We start from the raw sequence: 22,043 nt of genomic DNA on the forward strand, positions 1-22,043 counted from the left end.
GTACCTTCTTAAAACAATAAATAATTATGTTTTTAGTCATTCTTCAACTTGACTAATATGAAACTTTACAAGCGACATACGTTTTAGTTTGTGAAAATGTTCATAATAAGATGTATCGGAAAGTAGGGCAACTGGAGATGGAGTGGTTTCAGCTAATCAATCATGGCCGAAAAGGACACGTACTTGTAAAAGGTGGGGTCCAGATTCTAGTAGAAAAATTTCGCTTTTTTACCAAAAAAATACTTTTCTTCCTTCCAACTTCGGATTTAAGATGTTTTTCTAAGAGTTTAGTTTCGTTTTGTTGATTATTATGAAAACTTTGTAGGTAATGTTTTTGAGCTGCGGTCTACCTAGCAGGTTTATCGGGACTCCGGCTCGAAAAGCGGGAGTAGGAACGGGGTGATTAACAGTCTGACATTACCTCTCGCCTCGCCCAAGGCGGGAGAAGTGATTGGTCAATCTTTCCCCTAAGAAAAATGAGAAAAACCTTTAACTCTTCCTGAGGATAATCTTTAACCTGCTTGCCAACTGTTAGGATTATGGAAAACCCTCTTATTTGAAGGCCATTGCCCTGGTCTGCATTATCTGTTGATGGTATCAATGAGAGGCAAGAGTAGAGGTCTTGAGAAATATGCTTTACTTCGTCTCTGCCGATACCAGTAAACAAATTTACTGCCTACCACACCGAAAACAAGGCAAAACGTTATAATTTGTTTATTATTCGTAGCGTTAACTCATTTACTCGGCTACAAAGACGAAATTCTAGAATTATTCGAGTCAGGAATGGTCTTTATTGCTTAGATATCGAAATACTTAGCGTTGTTCAACAATTGAATAATAGATTTAATTTAGCTTCGTCCGTGCTATCTTGGTCGTGATTAGAAATTAAAATAGCCAATAAAATAATACTAGGAACATTTATGTTAAGATGGGGGTGATTGTGTTAGTAGTGTTAAGGATTGTTTTGTTTTGATCAGTAGTTGCTGACCGTAATTGCTGAGCAAGAGGTCTTGTGTTTTGTCGGATTCTTTTCTTATTTTATTTATCACAATGAACGCCGTGGTGGTTCCCGGTGACCGACGTTAGCGGAGGATTTGCCTTCAACAGATTTCTATTGGCAGTTAAAGACTTATTAAACCCACACTAGGATTTTCTCCTCCTGTGTCATGGGTGCGTTTACTAACATACAATTTCACATACACATGACACCCAGACCCGAAACAACAATTTGTGGATCAAAAAGAGTTGCTCCGTACGGGAATCGAATCCCTTACACGTTACCTTATCACTTACGAAGTGATCCTTTAGTTGGCTCAAACACATTTTACTCTGCTATCATCGCCTCACAACTTAACAACTTTATGCAAATGTTCATCACAGAAAAAAAAACAATCAACCCAATACAATTCACTCCAGACTCCCTAGAATTATTTCCGTTGCGTACTTAATAACGCCTCATTAATGTCAGGGAGTGCCGTTTTTACCTCGTTTCCTCTCCATGAGAGGAAATGAGCCTCTGTTTACCTCCCCTTTCAACTTTACAAACAATTGTTTGTGCACGGAGTAATTAAAAAAAAAACTCTTTGGTCTTTGTGATGATGGGGTCTGCTGCAGGCGTTGGCTTTAGTCACTGGAAGCAGATTTGAATGATATCTAACTTGATTGTGTGTTATTTCTGTACTTGATTGTCTATTTATGGTTAAGATAGTCTGCTCAATGTAAGGCAGGTAGAAATACCTATTTTCTATTACACACTTTTGAGATGACCAAGGCATTTGGATGAAAAGCCAGTCTTAATTCTTTGACTGCCAATAAAAAACTGACGAAGGCAAATCTTTCGCTAACTTAGGTCATAACCGATGATCTATCTACGCGACGGTTAACGCGTTAATCAGTTTGAATGCTATCCGAAGTTTGAGAAATTAACACTACACTTGACCAACTCAAAAAATAGCAAAAGAAAGAAGACAAGCAGGAAATTTAATTATATCATAAGATAACAATGAAATGTAGGTACGTACTAGCCATTTCACAATAAATTCACTTTCAAACAAATGACAGCGACATCCAACCCGACGCATAAAACGAAAGTGTTATTTTCACTGCAACGCGCATCTACCACTATCTACTCGAGTGTCAGTATTTTCTCTTATAAGTGCAATAAATAATGATAGCAGACGTGGTACTTGTATCATTTTTGCTCCTACACTACAATGGGAGTAATGTTTTATAAAAAAAAAAATGTCTTCACACGCGTTTGTTCGATCGTCTGGTAGATTGTTAGGTCCAGGATGTGAACTGTAGCGATAGAGGGGTTTGGTCTTTATCTAGAGAGAAAATCATTGGTATTTCTCGCCTTGGGCAAGGCGAGGAAAGTGTGAAACTCGTAGCTGACTAAGAACCACCCCGTTCCTACTCCTGCTTATCTAGCCGGTAGCCCCGGATAGTCCGAACTAGAGAGTCCGCAGCTTCGTTTATCTGGAGTTGGGCACGTCTTTAACATTATTTTGGGCTTTCGTCGTCACAAAATCTGTCCTACACCTGTCGCTCTTTTCAGATATGAATAACATTAAAAATACAGAGTTTGCACAAATGATTACAATTCAGCGTGAGATTTGCTTAAGAAGCTAAAAAAATTATTTACTACTGACTTAAAAGTACCCTTAACCGACGAGCATGAAAAGACTGATGACTGTTTTTGAAACGAAAGATGTGTAAGATTCGTAAAAATTGGCGTCCATCTCTACCTACCCCATGGCACACTGGCGTGAGGTTATGTATGTATGTGCTACTGACTGTTTAGAGAAGAAATATCAGGGAATTTCAATGGACATTCTCTATTAAACAATTTTTCAAAGAACACGGTTGTCATCAATTTAGCATATTAAGAGAAATCAGCAGAGATCTCATTAGCAGATACATTAGCAAACTAGTCACAAGTGTATAACTTGTACCAAACGTCAAACACACGGTTTTTCCGACAGTCAGCGCGAAAACTTTCACCGCACGTCTTCCCGAGTTTCATTGCACTCGACAAACATACGCCAATCCCAATCCAAGCCAATACCAACCTTCACACCTACAAAATAAAGCACACAACAACCGCACATTCATCGCAGCACCGATCTCTATCTATTTAAATTTCTGCAAGGAAATTTAGTCCTTAACGTAATGAGATTAAGATCGAATTGTTTTATGAAGGTGTTAGATTATGCGGAAGGCGGACAGATAATGATTATGCTGATTTGATTACTCATTTCTTTTCTATTTACTTGTTTGGCTCGGAGTTATTTTCATCGTGGCGTAATGTGAGGTAATTCTCTTTGATTGTCACTAACTATAAAACTTGTGGTATACTTAGTTGTGTTTATGGGTATTAGATTGTTATTATATAAAAATGGAATGTAACTTCTTTGTTTGTTTCTGAAGACGTATGCAAGAAGTATGTAAACGATTTTTGCCGATTTTTGTAGTAGGTTTATATAGTAGTAGTTTATATAGTAGTAGTAGTAATAGTGGTTGTAAAACCAGATATAGACTACTGTTTAGATGTTTTCAATTTAACTGCCTAAATGAAAGTGCTTAGTTAAACGCATTGATTGTCTATCAAAATACTCAATTAAGTTAGGTGAAAAACAGAGTTTTTTTTGATAAGTTAAGCCGATAAACGAACATACGAACCACCTGATGGTAAGCAATCGCCGCCGCCCATGGACACAACGAAAGACCAGAAGTTAATTGAGGTGGAAGAATTAGGGGCGGGACTAACTATCTTGATAAGTTTTAAACTCAAAAACGTAGTATTGCCTGATCATAAATTCCCATAACATTTTCCGCTTCAGTTTATGTAAAAAATGCAAATCCTTTGAAACATCCTGTCAAACTTTAATACACCCAACTTTTACAGATCCTTTTTTAACTTCAATCTAGTCCTTTGCTCACCTGCCTCTACCGTCCAATATTCCAAAATCATCTTCCCAATCAACCTAAAAACATACTTTATCTAAATTCTGTCTACCCTTCTGGTCGATAGCAGGGTGTCATCAATATTCATCCGACTAGCTGTACCATCTAGAAGGGAGCAGTTAATCAGCCATGCCGAACTACTGGCGGTAAATTAAGCCGTTCAATTCCGGACCGAACCGCTTTGGAACGGTTCGAAGCGGTTACAACCGGATAAATAGGGTGGGGGCACACCAACTCTTGAGATAATGGAGTGCGGTCGCGTTGTGCAGGGGAAATGTCACGGTGTAAGCATAGTGATGTGGAAACTATAAATTTTAGTCTATGGTTCTGCATTTATGTAATGGTTTGGGCGATAATAACTGATATTATACCTTTTATTCTTTGGTCAATGTTAGGGGGCAGTTTTGCTTCATCAAAATTGCTCATCAGTTAGTGTCAGTGGAGAAATCGAGCGTCTTTGTATAGTCTAGTAAAAAAATTGTTATTAAAAAGTCATATATGTATAAGGAAAGATATAAGATATTATTTGGATAAAGAAAAACAATTAGATCATCGTTATTTTAGATGTTGATTAAAAACACATTATTTTCCTTAATAAATGTTTTTGTGACTAATCGACTTTCGACAAAAAAAGACTCTTAGAAAAGGTCTATTATAGACTGACACAGCACTTATTTTTTTGCACTTTCCGCCTAGAAAACTACCCTTACTAACTACAACAACCACCTAAATCGAAAAACAACACTTTTCCCAAAAGAAAACTAAAAAAAACTACACTAATAATTACTTTTCCTCAATTAACTTTTTCTCCCAATGTGTTCGTAGCCTTATTGGCATCGGGACAGTCGAGTCGGCTCGCTGTGTGATCGGAACTCCGGGCCAATAGTAAACCAGTATTGGTGAACATGTTTAGATTCTTTATTGAAACGTTTAATTTCCTTTTCAGGTCGACTTTTCGAATGGTTCGTGGGTTAAAATTGTAACTGGGTTAATGATTTTCCATTTTTATTGTTTTATTAATTTAGGGTCTTTTGGTCATACAAAGACCATGCTAGACCCTAAACATAGTTAAAACTATGGGCTAATGATAAATGTTTAGTTCTGACCAGTAAAAAGATTACACAATAGCACTTGTATACGTCATTATTTTAATAATTAAGCAAAAAGATAAAGAGAAATACAAAACTTTGAGAGGTGATCTTAATATTTTACACACATAAGTGTCCACTGCTGACCAAAGGCTTCTCGTTACACGTAGAAATTTTGAGCATTAATCACGCTTGCTCAATGCGGGTTAGTGATTTTAAACTTATAACCAGAAACACCAAGGTTATAAGCTCAGGATTCCTCACGATATTTTTCTTCGGTGTTCCGTTACTCAGTGGTGTCTAAATAATCTTAAAAGTCACATTGGTACTTGCCGTTGGTAGGTTTCGAACCCGCATGCATGAGAAGCGGACGTCTTAATCTCTGGGTTTAAAGAGATTTTTAAGAGCTATCAATAGCTAGATTAAGATAATAATTATTTATGTTACTTAGTGCTATTTTTCAAAACATAATATAATCCTAATACAATGTACCTACTGATAAACATCGGATTAAGAAAACGTAGGTAAATATAAACCTTATCAGTGTTGAGATAAAGTCTAATTTCATCATTTCATGTCCTGTTTGAGTCATTTTTGTTAAGGAAAATGACTATCATGACCTTTCTTATTTTTTATATATCCGTTTGATATCTTAATAGGTAATTTTCCTTTGATTAGTTCTATCATTAGTTCTTTTGATGACACATCTAAAGTAAATTAAAGTCATTTGAACTGTTTGTTTGTCTGCTTGTTCCAGCTAATCTCTGAAATTGTTGGACTTATTTTGACGGGGCTTGCAGGTAGCTGGTACTAAAGAGTAACTTAGGCTAGTTTAATTAAAAAAATAATCATAACAAGCAAAAAGAATTATGTAAAATTCCAAATCCAAAATACAAATTCATATTCTATGCTGACGAAGTTGCGCATTTGTATTTTATTTTGGATTTTTTTTTTAGTCACAGAGTCGTTAATCCATGTGAGCGAAGCCACGGGCAAAAGCTAGTTACTTTACTTATAAACCATCTCAATATCTTTCAGTTTACGGAACCAGTGTCAACAAGTCTAGCATCCTGTTTTTCAGCCTGAAACCGAAAGATTAATGTTGCTTAGTGCTTACCTTATCGCCTGAAACACTGCCATGAAAAATGGTAGTTTTCACTGGATCCTGACACTAAACGCTTGCTTTCTTAAGTTTTTAAATTAATTAGTTTTTAAAGTACTGAAATTCTTGTTAAGCTTTTTCACTACAGTGGCTGTTAATCCTTGCAGGGTTATTCTGGAGTGAACTTTAACTATGAATATTATAAAGCACTTTACTGTTTTTTTACTATCTTTTTTTTTAACTTGTCTTAATCAAATTGAGAATATCGTTACGTTAGGTTTAAAGGACGCCCAAAATCGGTAACGTTTCTATTGTTCCTTTAGTGTTGCGGGTGTCCACATATGACTCGTCTCAGGGGCTGCATACGACAGGCTCAAAGCAGGAGTTGGTTTTAGTCAGAAAGAGTATGATATTCCCTCTCGCCTTGCCCAAGAGCCCTTTGATGATATTCCTCACTTAAAATAGTGATGCGGCTGCTCATTTGATTCTTCCTCATGCTTACTCAACCGACAAAGTAGTCACAATCTTCAACCCTTATTAGAATAATAATGAGGCCCTAGAGCTAAGTGCCGTTAGCTATGAGCATTTAGTAATAAAATTAGCGATTCCACAGCAGTACTCGCCTAATGTTTCACGCAAGATCATCGCAGTCTTTATCGGTCTATTGAGAGTTTCGTTTTCTTGCTTTAGTTTGTGATTTTGGGGAGATGCTTCGGTTAGTTTGGTCTTGAACAGTGATTGGGTTGTTAATGAGTAAGTATTGAATAGATGTTACATGAAATAAAATACTTATGGTAGTGCCTGAATGTTACTTAAACTGTTTCGTATAGTAGGAAACAGCCTCCATAATATTAACAAATGAAAATAAGACAAATAACATAACTTTTTTTTTGTTTTTGACGAAAGGGAGTGTCTGCCTCGTAATGACAAAGAACCACCCCGTTCCTACTCCTACTTTTCAAGCCGCAATCCCGGTAACCCACTAGGCAGTCCGCAGTTCCGAGTTGGCATCAACCCTACTGGGCCCATCTATGGTAGTCTGATGGCTAAATAACATAACTTAAGTGTGACATATTAATTTATCCTAAAACAAAGGTTGGCCACGAAGTTTAACTTAGGAATTTTTTGTCATAATATGCGTCCTACGAAATGCCTTTTTACATTCCTTTCTACTGTTATTTTCAAAAACCTAATGGTGTTTTGCCTGACCAAATAAAACCTGCACTCACAGCCCGCACGATCGACAAGGACATTGCAAGAATTGTAACTTCACTCGAATCGATTTAAAACCCGACTGCTGTATGTAAGAGGAGTGTTCTCGAGGGACTATTAAACGCACTATTGAACTTCAATCCTGTTCAATTTACTTTATAAATGTTGGTTGGTTTTAAAAGTATTTTAAAGAAATTATTCCAATTAGTATAGTTTGCTATTTGGGGTAGGTACATAGATTTTTTATGGTATAAGTCGGCAAACGAGCAGACGGATTACCTAATGGTTAGCAATCGCCGCCGCTCATGGACATCCGAAATACCAGAGGTGTTAATAATTGCGTTGCCGGCCTTTTAAGGGGGGTTAGAAATGTAAGGGTTGTTGGAGAATCGGGGATTTTGCCTCCGATAATCTCACTGACACAACAAAACACAACGCAAGCGTTGTTTCACGTCGGTTTTCTGTGAGGCAACTCACAAACTCACTCGTGGGATCACTCCGGTTGAGCCTGCCTATTCGTGCCGAAGCATGGCTTTCCCACACTTAAATGAATGTGTTTTCTTTTTCTATTCTTCCCTACAAGAAATTATGCTTTTATGTAAACTAATATTTTTTTTGGATTGTGTGCTAATTAATGTTATTTTTCTTTGTTACAGGTAAGTGTACTTCAAAGGATTAGAATGGTCTTTAGCCATCCCAAACACCGGTATTATACCTTCATCTTTCATCGAACACGTACACGTATGTTACTTTTGATTACTAATCTTATAAACATAACCCCTATTAGGTTTAAGATCAAACGTATCTTCTGCGGATTAAGAAAGTTGAAATTGAAAATCTCAAAAATAGGTTTTATTCCTAATTCCGGAATTACATCCGAAACCTTGTACTTGTGAGACGTACACACAAGCATTTAAAACGGATTTTTTCAGATCAGATTGGATCGGAATAACGATGTTTTTTTTTCTATCGTTTTGCAAAAATAAAATCACGATGACCCGCGCTCGCTACAGCTTACCACCCAACCTGCGCCCTAACAATAACTGCTGCCTACTTAACAGTCCGATACGCAGTCAATGGAGATGAGACAATATTTCCCCTATTTTTATCACCAGCACCCCTTGTCTATACTCCTGTCTCCCCTCTATTTCAATATAAATTCAATCTGTTTATTCCAAGCTGGTTTTTTTTGTGCTATTATCTTACGGTTCGAATCTTCAGGTCAATTTATGAGTTGGAATAAGAAACTGCACTTGTCGCAGTTGTTATTTTTACTTCATACTCATACATATAAACATAACCTCGTGCTCCCATGGGGGTAGGCAGAGACAATAGAACGCCAATTAATACGATTCTTACATCGCTTCATCAACAGTCATCAGTCTTTTCATGCATGCTCGTCGGTTAAAGGTACTGTTAATTTGGCCCTTCCTTAACATATCGCCAATTTGGTCGCTATTTTTATTTCTATCATTGATGTACCACTGTTTCATTGGTTGAATGGCTGCAAGCAAAGTGTCTCCAGTTCGATACCCAGGTCTGGTAAATTATCATGGAACTTTTCTCTAAACATTCTTACTAGCCCAGAGCCCAGAATTGTACCCGGTGCATGGCAATAGGCGCACCCTTATAACACGGGATTCATAAACACAATAGTTTAAAAATAAAAGTGTCTTTGTATTATCCTTCTTTGTCTACTTTATTCTCTCTCTCTACATTAATGGTTAGTCTTCAAAGAGTTAGTTTATCTAAAACCTTCCCATTATAGTACAGCTTATTAGGTTATTATTGTACCCGTCACTGCTTTGTTATTAATCTCATTACAATGTGCTGTCTATTTTCAGACATGTTTTATGTAGGGGTTGAGTTATAAGCGGTAGCGGTTCGTGACTTAGAGGTTGGAACTATTTTCCAGTCATTATGTTCAAGAAAAACGATCGTAAATTTCTATTCAAATTAATAAATTTGAGAATTTTGAGTAATATTTGATTAATTTGACAGTAATCGAGAGAAAATCAAAAGACTTTTGATTTGTAAACGGTATCTTAATAAAATTGTGGTCGACATTTTGCCTATAATACCTATGCTAATGTTACTTTAACCCACAAATATAACCAAATGAACCATCTGCTGCTGAACAAAAGCCTTGCCCATTAACTTCAAAACCGAACTTGCTGCTGGATGACCAATTCAAACCTTGACACAGTTACAAAACCCGCTCCATCTCATGGCCTAGGCCACAGCCCCTCTCGCGATGCATCGCAACAATCGAGCCGGTACACTGCGTTGCAAACAAAAGTGCCCAGTTCAATTCGACTAATGGAGGGAGACAAGCTCCCTCACATTACCTCCGCTCTACCGTACACTTCTGGCCAAAGTATGCGCTCAAATTGTGATTGCACGCAAGTGTATGGGAATTATGATTGCATGGTGGTGTGTTTTACAGGTTGTTTTTTTAATTGTGTTCTTTGTGTGGGCTAGTTTTGGCTATGTGAAGTTGGATTTACGTGAATCGTCAATTTGAGGATAGATAATGTTAAAGAAATAACTACACAATCTTTTATGTCTCCTTCTAGAGCAGACAAGATTCATTGCCAAAAATCTTATCAATCAACTAGCGGACCCGACAGACGTTGTCCTGTCTACACGTTAATTTGAAAATTTTATTCTTTTTTTAATAAGCTAAAACATTCTGGACCTTTTTGATGAAAATTATTATTCAAATGTTATGACAATATCTAACGTCATTAATATTTGACACTGCGATGGTAGCGCCGTCCGTCGGATCCGATGTAAAACATTCCAAAATCAACAACTACTAATAAATTAAAAATTAATTAAAAAAACATTGTCCAGCGGACAAAATTGTGAATCTAAACCATTCTCAGATCTTCTTGAACACACACAAAAAGTTTAATCAAAATCCGTCTAGTCGTTTAAGAGGAGTTCAGTGACATACACACGTACAGAAGAATTATATATATAAAGATAATCATACATAACCTCACGTGTGTCTCCCATAGGGGTTGGCAGAGACAATGGAACGCCAATTGCTACGATTACTCCACACCTTCACTTCAAATATAAATTTTATATAGGTTTGTATAATTGAGAACTCATCAGATATTTTGATATAAATTCCTGAATGAGTCAGTTTTTTTTTTGTCTTTTATGACCATTTTCCGTAGACAATCTAGGTAGGAGTATATTAAATATTGAAATAAATTTCACACTACACTACCTAAACTAAAAGTCATTGGAACTACTACCTCACGTACCCTAACACTTGAAGTTTCAAATCCCAGATTATCTCTTGTACCACGATACTTGATTCGACTCCCACTAATCGTTCTAATACATTCCGTGCGAATGCAAAGCACGTCCGCTCGCTTTCGAGTGCCAGTTTAGACTGACGTGATCCGAGAATAGCACGCCGCGTGCGGGTAGATAGAGATATTTCAGTCCCTTTATTGTGGACCGCTAAATGCTTCAATGAGGGTATTTGTGAATTTGAACAATTCTCTCGTTATGGTAAACGTTGTTCTGTTTATTTAGTGGATTGTATGAGACTTACACATTTGCAATGAAGTTTGAAAACTTTCTGATATAATCCTGATCTTGATTATTCACTATTTTATACTTACGCTTCCGTTGTATTTTCTAATCGTAGTCTTGATTTGCAATCACCAGATCTTCAAAGCTAATACGAACATTTATCGTAATTTGACGTTAGTAAAATATAAAATTGACGTCACCCATTAATGTACTGAAACCGTACTACTATTTATATCTATTACTTCATGCGTACCTTATCTAAAGCCGAAACTGATGATAATTATAAAGATAATAGTACCTATCATACCACCGCTCTTATCGTCGCCCAAATGTTTACAAGTTTCTCGAATGTAGTGCAGAATGATAACCTATCTCGTCCTATCGCAAGCTGAACGTATGTTACCAACAGTACCGTACCGACCACGAGATACCACACATGTGATACAAGTTTTAATCAAATAAAATTACAAAGTTACGAAACAAAATCTTAAAATCCATCTGTTTCTGAAGTTATCATACCAAATACGATTCTCAAAATGGACTTCAAAAATAAAGTAGTGATTGTGACAGGAGCTAGTTCAGGAATCGGTGCAGCATCAGCTGTTCTCTTCGCCAAACATGGAGCGAAACTAACTCTCATTGGCAGAAACGAACAGAGACTTGAAGCAGTCGCCAAGAAGTGTCAGGATGCTAATGGAATCCCACCGTTATGTCTCAGACTAGACCTGACTGCCGCTGGAAGCTGCGCAGCCGTGATCACAAAAACTATAGCTACGTACGACAGAATTGATGTCCTAGTGAACTGTGCTGCAAAAATGCTCATCGGATCCTTATTCGATGATAACATAGATACGTTTGATGAAATGATAGATATCAACCTCCGTGTACCGTACAAACTAACGCATCTAGCCTTACCATATCTCATCAAAACTAAAGGGAATATTGTGAATTTGCACGCGACAAAATACACTAAGGTCGTTCATGGATTCCTGCCTTATTCCATTTCGAAAGCTGGTTTAGAAAGGTTTACTAGATTCTCAGCTGTAGAACTGGCTACTGAAGGAGTCAGAGTAAATGCTGTTCAGCCAGGACTTACCAGAACGAATATACTAGCAAACTTAGCCATGGGAGAAGATGAAATGCAATACACATATGAACATCTATCGAATAAAATGAAGATTTTGGACCCTGAAGAAGTGGCTAAAATGGTAGTGTTTGTTGCTAGTGAGGTATGCCCAAACCTAAATGGGTCAGATATAGGACTGAATGGTGCATCTTGGATGATTTGATCAAGTGAAATTTGGACTGTGTTGGTTACAGTGAAGTTAAATAAATTGTGTTATAAGACTTATCGAAATGAATGATGAAATAATTTGACTGGATTGTGCAATGTGTATTCTATTTTTTATATGTGATGCTGTTGTTGCTAGGTTGATTGTTCATGGTCCCTAGACCATCAATGAGATGTCGATGAGATGTAAGGTTTGTTTTCTTGATCGGACATTGTAATATTGTGTGTTACGTTTTTGACTGAAACACTTTTTGCTCTTTTGTCAACATTTTTAGGGAATGATTTTACGTTTTAAGCATAGTTTCTAAGGAAAGATGTTATAGTTGTTGCTACAATTATTTTGTATCATAACATGGTGGAATAGGGTTCGTTTTCGAGTGTTTCATTACACCAGTATTAAACGAAAGTGCTGTAAAAATCTCTTAGATAAGTGGAATGGAAAGTTTTACCAATAAAAATGTAGCATTTGTACCATTGAAGAAGTTGGATAGTAACAAATTTTATGTAGGTATGGAAATTTATCATCCATAAATGACTTATCTATATACTATATTTTCTATCACCAAATAAACCGAATTTCTGGTTTTGACTGCTAATCAAACATGTGTATTCATAATTTTTTCTACATTTACTTTAAAACAGTAATCTATGTTTTGCAAAATACACTGGACAAGTAACATACCTACTTATCGGAAAAGTGCTTGCAAATCGTTATTATTACTTATTGATGTACTTTATCACTTTCAGCGGTGATTGGCTGTGTCATATTGACATTTGCATAGCCATATTTGCATTTCCACCGGTATTTACGCAGAAATTTTAGGGTAAACACACTGTAAACGTTATCGGTATAATGATTTTTGTTATCATTCATATCACACGCCTCCATGTTAGTCCCTGATATGATATCAGTTTGATGATAATCCTTCCACTAGATGTAATGAATTGGCATTCGATTAAAATTTGCTAGAAGACTGATTTTTTTGTTTTATTATTATTTATTTTTATGTACCTATTCTAGTTTTATATTTTGTGTTTTGCCCATGAAGTAAGTACAAAGAGGAGATGCCATAATGTGATTGTGCACTGTGACACAAAAAACGACCCTGCCCAATGATATTATAAGTAAAAAGGTGTCGATAGGTTATAAGCGCTCAAAACGTGGCACAATGAAATGTGGACAATTCTCATAGACATAGTCCTCTCCAGTGGAATTACTCGTACTGTTGATATCGTCAAGCCCTCTCACATTACCTAAGTTGTTATCCCTGCTGAGACTATTATGATAATCATTATCATGAGGCCTTTTATCCCCGAAGGGGTAGGCATGTAGGTACACCCACTTTTCACCATTTGTCTTATAAGTCCCAAGTAATAGAGAGTGAGTTTATTGATTACCAGATAATATCTTTAAAATAAGACTATAGATATTGCCCCTATAACATATTTGCACACGTACTTGTGCACTATAATATCTCCTGCGTAATTCACTAATCTAATTGAATCGGACCACTATGATCGAAATCGATCTGGAGGCTTTATAGCCTAATTGTATTGGTGTCTATGTGTTCTCTATGTATATTTATATTTCTAATTATCTAGGACTTAATGGCTATGACTGCCTTCTGCCTTGATTGTCATAATATTATGATTACGTTAAGTGTGACTGTTACGAATGGGTGTGTAATGTCATTCCAAATCTGAACGTTTCCTCGAAAAGTTATATTGGGCTATATTATACCAGAACATAATCTACCTCTGATCCAAATTTCATGTTGATCCCTTCAGCCGTTTTCACGTTTTTTACTCAATTATGAGTAATAAACATACCTACACACAAACACACAAACTTTCGCATTTATAATATTAGTAAGATATTAATGACGAAAGTTAAATAATGAATTTGTATGAACTCGTAATTAATGCGTAAATTCTATTGATGTTTGGATTGACGGTTCCATTCATTCAGTAAATAGTAAGTACCCACTGGTTATTTACCAATAACCATCGCTCAATATATTGATTCTGCTATATTTAACTTTTAAGTGGACGAACCACTTAGGATTGATTGAGAAGTCGGTGTTATTATTAATTTTGAACATTATGCCCAAGTTGCTTAATGACTGAGTTATAAGTCGAATGGTAGTAAGGTTCATTTTCCGGATGAGACATAGTATTGGGTATTTTTTTGGGTTTTCTCGATAATAGTACTGAATTTAGAAGTAGTCATTACCTGGTAACATATTTTGTGAAGAAGTAGATGTTAAGTTTTTTGATATAAAGTGTGGTAGTGCTTATTGTGGTAGGCCTCACAGAAAACCGACGTGAAACAACTCTTGCGTTGTGTGAGTGAGGTTACCGGAGGGCCAATTAACCCCCTTCCCAATCCCCGATTCCCCAACAACTCCCCCCGAATTCCTAACGTCCATGGGCGGCGACGATTGCTTACCAGGTGATTATCTTTGCTTACCCTTTGCTCGATTATCGGCTTATACCATAAAAAAGAATTTTCAACAATATAATTAGTTTGTTCAACTTGTTTCCACAAAATACTTTTACTATTCTCCTTCACTTTACCCATTTCGTAAACAAACCCCAGTATTATGACGGACACAAAAACTTTCAGTTTTGCACTGAAACCGGAGCATCGCCATTGAAATCCGGAGCTCGGCCGACATTGATAGACAGCTGGACATTGATGGCAGACTCGTAATACGGCCAGATTACATTACCTTATCATGCTCACTATCTGATGGGATTATACACCCTGTGTGTCTGGTTTGTGTTGCTATTTAATCGTTTTGTATTGTGTTGTGTTGGGTTTTAGTAAACTAATAATTGTTGGTAATTCCATGTAATGTTTATGTAGAATTTCATCTAGAAATAATAATTAAAATAGGAGTGTTGACTGCACGGTTGGTGCGGTGGCTGGGCAACTGACTGCCGCGCAAAGGGTAGCAGGTTCGATTCCCGCACGGAGCAACTCTTTGTGTGATCCACAAATTGTTGTTTCGGGTCTGGGTGTCATGTGTATGTGAACTTGTATGTTTGTAAACGCACCCACGACACAGGAGAAAATCCTAATGTGGGGCAACGTTTTATAAAATAAGTGTTAATTAATTTGAAATAACCTTTTTACTACAACATACATATGTATAATATATAGTGCCTACATACGATACAGTCTGTCTGTTTGTTCCAATTAATCTCTGAAGTGAGTGTCCCTAGTTTGACTGGAGTTTTATTGGCAGGATAGCTGATACTTGTATACTAAGGAGTAACTTAGGTTACTTTCATAAGTCAACAAGTCCGTAATCATCAGCTAGTGAATAATAATAATATATCTTTTTTTTTTCCGCTACTAACTAAACTACACCACAAAACATAACAACTCTGACCAATTTTCTACCAAAGCATGTTGATGAAAATGAGAAAAACTTAATCGAACTCAGCTCCATCAATCTTCGCCCGCCACGCTCGCTCCTATTAACGAAATAGCTCTTCGCAATCAAATAAGTAAAACTTCAAATGAACCCCCTTATCTTAAGTTTAAACTTTTAATCAACTCAAACGTTGTTTGAGTAATGCACAAGAATATCGACACTGAAAGAAGGGAAAGATTAACTCATTTTCTTAGGGATTCGGTACTGCTAATTTACTTTTGCGGTTGTCCTTAGGATATTGTTTTTTTGGTATGATAGATAAGGGGTGATTGGTTTAAAGCTTGTTTTATGATTAATGATGGTCTATCTATAGTCTTATTTTATCATCCAATGACTTCTCCCGTCTTGGGTGCGGCGAGAGGGAGTGTCAGACTTTTACTGACTAAAAACCACCCCGTTCCGGATTGGGCATCAGTCCTACTAGGCCCCATCTGTGGAGGTCTGATAGCTCTTTGAGGCGTTCGCCGCACGCAAGGGTCTGGTTCTGCTTTGATCAGCTTAAGGCCACAAATTAATTTCACCCGCGGTCTCCACCTTCAGCTTTATTGATGTTTATGACCCATTCATGACCGCATTGCCGGTAATTGGCAATAAATACCGAGGTATTAGAGGTCGTGTCATGTCACCATGTCATTCGTAAACTAGGAAGTAATTGAAATTAATCTGGAGATGTGATTATTACTTATTAGGAAGTGAATTGTGATTAAAAGGTCCCTTAACTGACGAGCATGCATAAAATGACTGATGACGGTTAATCTGATTTCATATCGATATATCTTTAAAATTATTTGTTTCCGTTGGAAAATAAAAAATCGTGTCTCATATTTTAAAATAATCCACAAGACGAACATTAAGTTAAAATAAAAAAATGTCATCTACCCTATTGTATTACCAGGAATAACTATTGCCATATTATATCGGACAGAAATCAATATGCTTATCCACAAAAACATATTTCCCATAGACATACGAAAAAATATTCCAATGAAAACCTCCCATAATGTAAAAGATATCGCCATTAAACTTTATAGCCATCTGTTGCATACACACACATAGCGATAAAATAACCATTTCTATATTTACCATCCCTCATTCATACATACATACATAACTTAGGGAAAGTTTCGCACGCAGTCAAGTTGCGCACATTTTAAACGTTGGGACTATGCCGATTGACGAGAATATAACGATGTGGTCTCCTCTTTACACAGTTCGGTCACGGTTTCACCAGTTGTTCCATGTTGAGTGTTTTTAATGGTTATTCCTTCGTTGGATGACCTCTAGTGAGATTTCTGAGTCAAAGAATCCCTGGTTCGTATCTTTTTTTTTAAGAAGGAAAATCATTCTATTACTTCTCCCGCCTTGGACGAGACGGGAGAGAGTGTCAGACTCTTACTGACTAAAAACCACCCCGTTCCTACTCATGCTTTTCAAGCCGGAGCCCCGGTAAACCCGCTAGGTGGGGTTACTCTTGAGTCCAATTCTGATCGGTAAACATTGATATTGTGAAATTTCGTCCTCTTGAGTTGCAATACTAGCGGCCCATTGCCATGATCTTCGCACTGCCAGGCAAAAGCCTCCCTACCCTCCTTCCACTCGTCTCTTCGTAGAACTTTCTGTGGCCAATCCTTTTCATAGGCATCGAGTGCATCCCGCTATCTCCTTATAATAATTTAATTGCTTTTTTAATTGAAATATTACATCACCTGGGCGTGGCAGTCACTGATTAAGATTTAAGCCTAATTACTATTTATTTTTATCATACTAAGTGACCAAAAGAATTATATTAACGATTTCGATTTGATAATTTCAGCTTATTTTTTATGCTGGACGGAATTAGGTAAATTATAGTGTTGACTTTTTCTTAGAAGCAGGAGTAGAAACGGGGTGGTTTTTACTCAGAAAGACTCAGACACTCTCTCATTTCACCTACACGGGGAGAAGACATAGGATGATCTTCCCCCATAAAAAAGTATGGAGATTATCGCAAACCCTCTTATGTAGAGGAGGACCATAGTCCAGCAGTGGACTGTTGTTGTTTACTTTCTTCGACATAGAAACAATGACTGCGATAATGGTTACGGATGTATTATTTAATCCAATTCTCAATTCTATAAACAAAACCTAAAACCACGTCTTACCATGATCTCATAATAATCTCAAAATCGATTTCTCAGAAACATTTGCCGGCCGATTGAAAGCAACATTGTTGTTTTCGTTTTTATGCACGTTTTCAGCATTAGCGGTTGCAATAATCGTTAATTTTAGCTAAACTAGCAATATCTGGAAGCTATAAATTAGTTCTGTGAGTTTCTGAGATGTATTTAATTGAGTTGTGGCCTAATAAACTAGGGGGGATTGCGTTTAAACTATATCTGAGGATGGTTAGTTGGCTCGCTTTGTATCGTATTCAATTTTATATTTGTGAAGGTAAAAGAAAGGAATTTTGTATGTTTTCGAAGGTTTTTAATAAATATCGGGATCCTGATAAACAAATAGATATGTAGTGGAATCACGCCTTAAGAAAAATGAGCTTTTTTTTAAGGGAGGAAAATCATCCAATGTCTTCCTCGCCTTAGGCGAGCCGAGAGAGAATGTCAGACTCTTACTGACTACGTCCCTACTCCTGCTTTTCGAGCTGGAGCTCCGGTAAACCCGCTAGGTAGTCCGCAGCTCCGGATCAAAGTAAAATTAGCTTAAGGATAAAAAATGTGTTCTATCAAATATGTTATCTCAAACTATTATTACCTAATTATTTCATATCGTTATCTTTAATAGTACGACAGCTGCGGTATCATAGAAGAAGATAATCCTATAAGTTTTATGTTAGAAGCAATAAACTATATCAGCTAATAAAGAACCAATTTCAATGTCAAAGTCAAACCATTTATCTTGACCACTGAAAGGTAAAAAACTTGAATTCAAAGAGAAGCGCTAGAACAGATAAATGTATAGAAAACACTTCACCGTTCACACTCAACCGATGATACGTTAGTGCGACCGAAATATACGTCAGTTATGAACCTACCCTTACTCCAAACTTTAATTCAGTTTTTAGCTAAATTAAGATGTTAACGAAGATTTAGATGAAGATATTTATCGAAACAGACCTCAATACTAAACCAATTACAACAAATTCCTCAATAACTCATCTAAATACCGTTTTAGAATCGTTTACCAACATACTTGTTCCGCCAAACCTATCAAACCCCAATAACTTTAGTCTGTTACACGCAGATCAATTTACAACCCTATCGCATCCATCATGCGGTGTACTTTTGAATGGCAGGTTTCTAAAATGGCTGAATTTCACCCGTGAATTTGGCCCGACGCCAAAAACTATGGACCACTTTTGTTAGATACATCTATTGATGTACTTTTCGTTATAAACGATGCTTTAGTCTTTGAACTTTAAATATCCCATAGGTCAACGTTAAATGGCTTTTTAGCTAGTTAAAAATATACTACGGCTAATAGTCTGGGTAATTTATTGTTAATTATGGAGCGGTTTGTAAAAAAATCAAATTCTATTCTGTCTCTTTTTTTATTTGTTTACCTTTTCTTTCTTGTAGTTTTGTTTCGCTGATAAACGACATTGACTTCTAGCTTTGTTTTTGATTAATTATATTTGACATTAGTCGGCTTATCTTCTGTCCTTTTCTTATTTATTTCTTTTGCTTTCGTTTGTACGGTTTTACAAATTATATTCATCTTCTATTTTTTTTTTATTACAAATGTGTTCTGTCCATAACCTTGCTCAGTGTTTAATTTTTTTGTCATTATCATTATTTTCTTTGGACAATATTATTTGAGTTATTAAACTTTTAGTGTGCTTTTCCACCAGAGATGTGCTATGCTACGTTGCTGTGGATGCTTTTGGCTTCCATCGATCATATTCATTAGTACATCTAGCTAAGCGCAAATGGACTCAGCTAACCTATGTTTTTATATAGATATATGCATGCTATGGATAGCTTCCCTACTATCGATACATCACATACTCGAGCTGCGCATCTTTCTTGCATAGCTACTTTGCTGCGGCTTACTCACACAGTTACATACCTTTGTATCGGTGGAAACGGTCACATACTTTCACAGCTTAGCTAATACCTACATTTTCGCACCATAGCTACATAGCACATCTTTGCTTGAAAAGCACCCTTATAGCTGGTATGTAATTATAATTTACAGCTTCACTATTAATATAATTAGATTATACCAAAAGATATACTGCCAATATCAATCTAATATAAATCTATAATTAATCCTAATTTACAACATCTCTCTAACGCATTTCGCCTGTAGCATTTTATAGATCGTTTCGTTTGTTTATCGGTGTTACATATATTAATGTACCTGCAAAGTGCAATACGAAAATAATCTTTACGACATTCTTCTCTGATATTAATTGATTTAATCACTAATGAAACTTCCGACATGTATTTTAAAGTACCATATCTCATATCCCTTTTTAATTTCACACATACGTCAAAAATATCCGAATAAAATGAAAATAATTCAATAAAATATGGAACAGATTCGAACGTATCGTAATAAAAGTAAAAAATGTGTGGAAATCGCGCGCGAGTGGGTAGTCGGCGAAAAGTTTAAATTTCCGGACGTGCTAGCTGGCGGGCGTCATTCTGTGATCGACACGCGGACCGGCAGGACGTGTCGCGGAAATTAACTTTAACGTTCACGCGTATCAGATTGCCGTGATAGTGGAATAAAAAACATACGATTTTTTAATACACTATCGCGTCAGCTGGGTCGCGAAGTGCAAGCTTGCAATGAAAACATTTTTGTATTTTATTTTCCAGATTTTCAAACGCTATTCTTTAATATGCTTTTCGTGGAAATGAACTGAACGCTTAAGTGTCCGTTTTATGGGCTATAACTTGGAATTATTAATATAACTGTTAAAATCTACTACCTGCTTGCTGGTCTGGGTGGAATTATGTTTTATTTATGCAAGCGAATGGAAAATCTTCGACGAAGCGCTTTTACGTATTTCGTTCCACAAGTTCCACTGCTTAGCAATATTGATCTGAGATTCAATACCAACAGTACGTAAAACTCTACTTTCCCCTATACCTAATAGGGGAAAGTAGAGTTTTACTCTTACTAGTGGTCGCCTAGTGGTTGAAATTCAACCATATACAATTTACAATACCACTTAACATACGTTCAAGGATAATTTTTATTTAACTCAAACTCAAACAAACTCTTTTATAAAACTCTATTCATATGAGACGTCAATATCATCGCAATGTCTATCGATTTTGACGTTTTGTCAAATACGATCAGATACTATGCATGTGTGTGTAATGTTTTATTTATTGATTTAATGTACTTTCTAAGCATTATTTTTGAAAAATATTAGCGTTCTGTACTTCTCCTACACATAAACTATAAGTGTACCAAATTTTATGCTCCTACGTCCGCGCAATTTTCGTAAAAAGCGGTCCAAAGTTTTAGCATCACGTATTAATATATAGATTATTTTACTATTATTTATGTGTGAGAGTTTAGAATGTTACTTAGTGCATGCCCTCAGTTTATCCCCTTTATTATATGGATCACATAACTGGCGTAAATTGAATGAAATTATACAGTCCTAAATAATAATTTCGTTTTCTACAGAATAAAAACAAAGTACCTAAGAGTATTTAATACCTACCGGCAAGGAAGGTATTATCATTTGACAGCGACGTAATCTATGTAATTACGCCGAGTAAGATAGATAACGTTGTCTAATTGTTATGTAATTTCCAAAAACATTTCTATTTTTATATAATATAGATACTTACTTGCAAATCATGCTGTTTACTTGTATTAAATGTGAAAATCATCACGTGTCGTGTTTTCGATTATAATATAATCATCATGTGATCGTTGTTAGGTGTCCTCATTAATGAGGTTATAATATTACTGTTGGAGGACGGTGTTGGATTTCATGATATGCATACCTGTCTTGCTCTTAACGGATTGAAAGGTGGAAGTTTACATATCTTGGGATTATTTCATTTATATGGCAATAGGCTCACACATACTACATGCTAAACTCACACTACTACACTTACATGAGACTTATAACATAATTGGTGAAAATTGAGTGTACATTGTACAGTAGCATTACGTGCTGTACTGTGCACCTCTGCCTACCCCTTTGGTTTCGCCCGTGTACACGTGGTTAAAATGTAGCTTAAGTGTTTTTCCAGACCATACTCTACCCCTGTTTCAAATTGTATGCCGATATCATCCGTTTTGTCGTGTTTTAGTAACAAACTCACAAACTATTAGTAAGAGTAAGATTTTCATAAATCACTTGTTAGAAAACAATCAGTTACTCCTCAAAACGACACAACATTACTTAAAATTCCACA

At 36.3% G+C, this 22,043-nt stretch overlaps 2 protein-coding genes across 5 annotated transcripts in view; both read left to right on the forward strand.

Moving 5' to 3' along the window:
• The window catches only part of LOC118276558 (heterogeneous nuclear ribonucleoprotein L), a 439,770-nt gene that overhangs the window by 257,478 nt on the left and 160,249 nt on the right, over positions 1-22,043 (forward strand). The gene's annotated exons all lie outside the window — the stretch shown is intronic.
• Positions 11,317-13,192, forward strand: LOC118276563 (uncharacterized oxidoreductase SSP0419-like). The gene has a single exon (XM_035594906.2). The coding sequence runs from the start codon at positions 11,460-11,462 to the stop codon at positions 12,210-12,212; it is 753 nt and encodes a 250-aa protein (XP_035450799.1). The 5' UTR covers positions 11,317-11,459; the 3' UTR covers positions 12,213-13,192.

The sequence above is a fragment of the Spodoptera frugiperda genome, chromosome 17 (assembly GCF_023101765.2).
Source record: "Spodoptera frugiperda isolate SF20-4 chromosome 17, AGI-APGP_CSIRO_Sfru_2.0, whole genome shotgun sequence".
In the NCBI taxonomy this organism is placed as follows: domain Eukaryota; kingdom Metazoa; phylum Arthropoda; class Insecta; order Lepidoptera; family Noctuidae; genus Spodoptera; species Spodoptera frugiperda.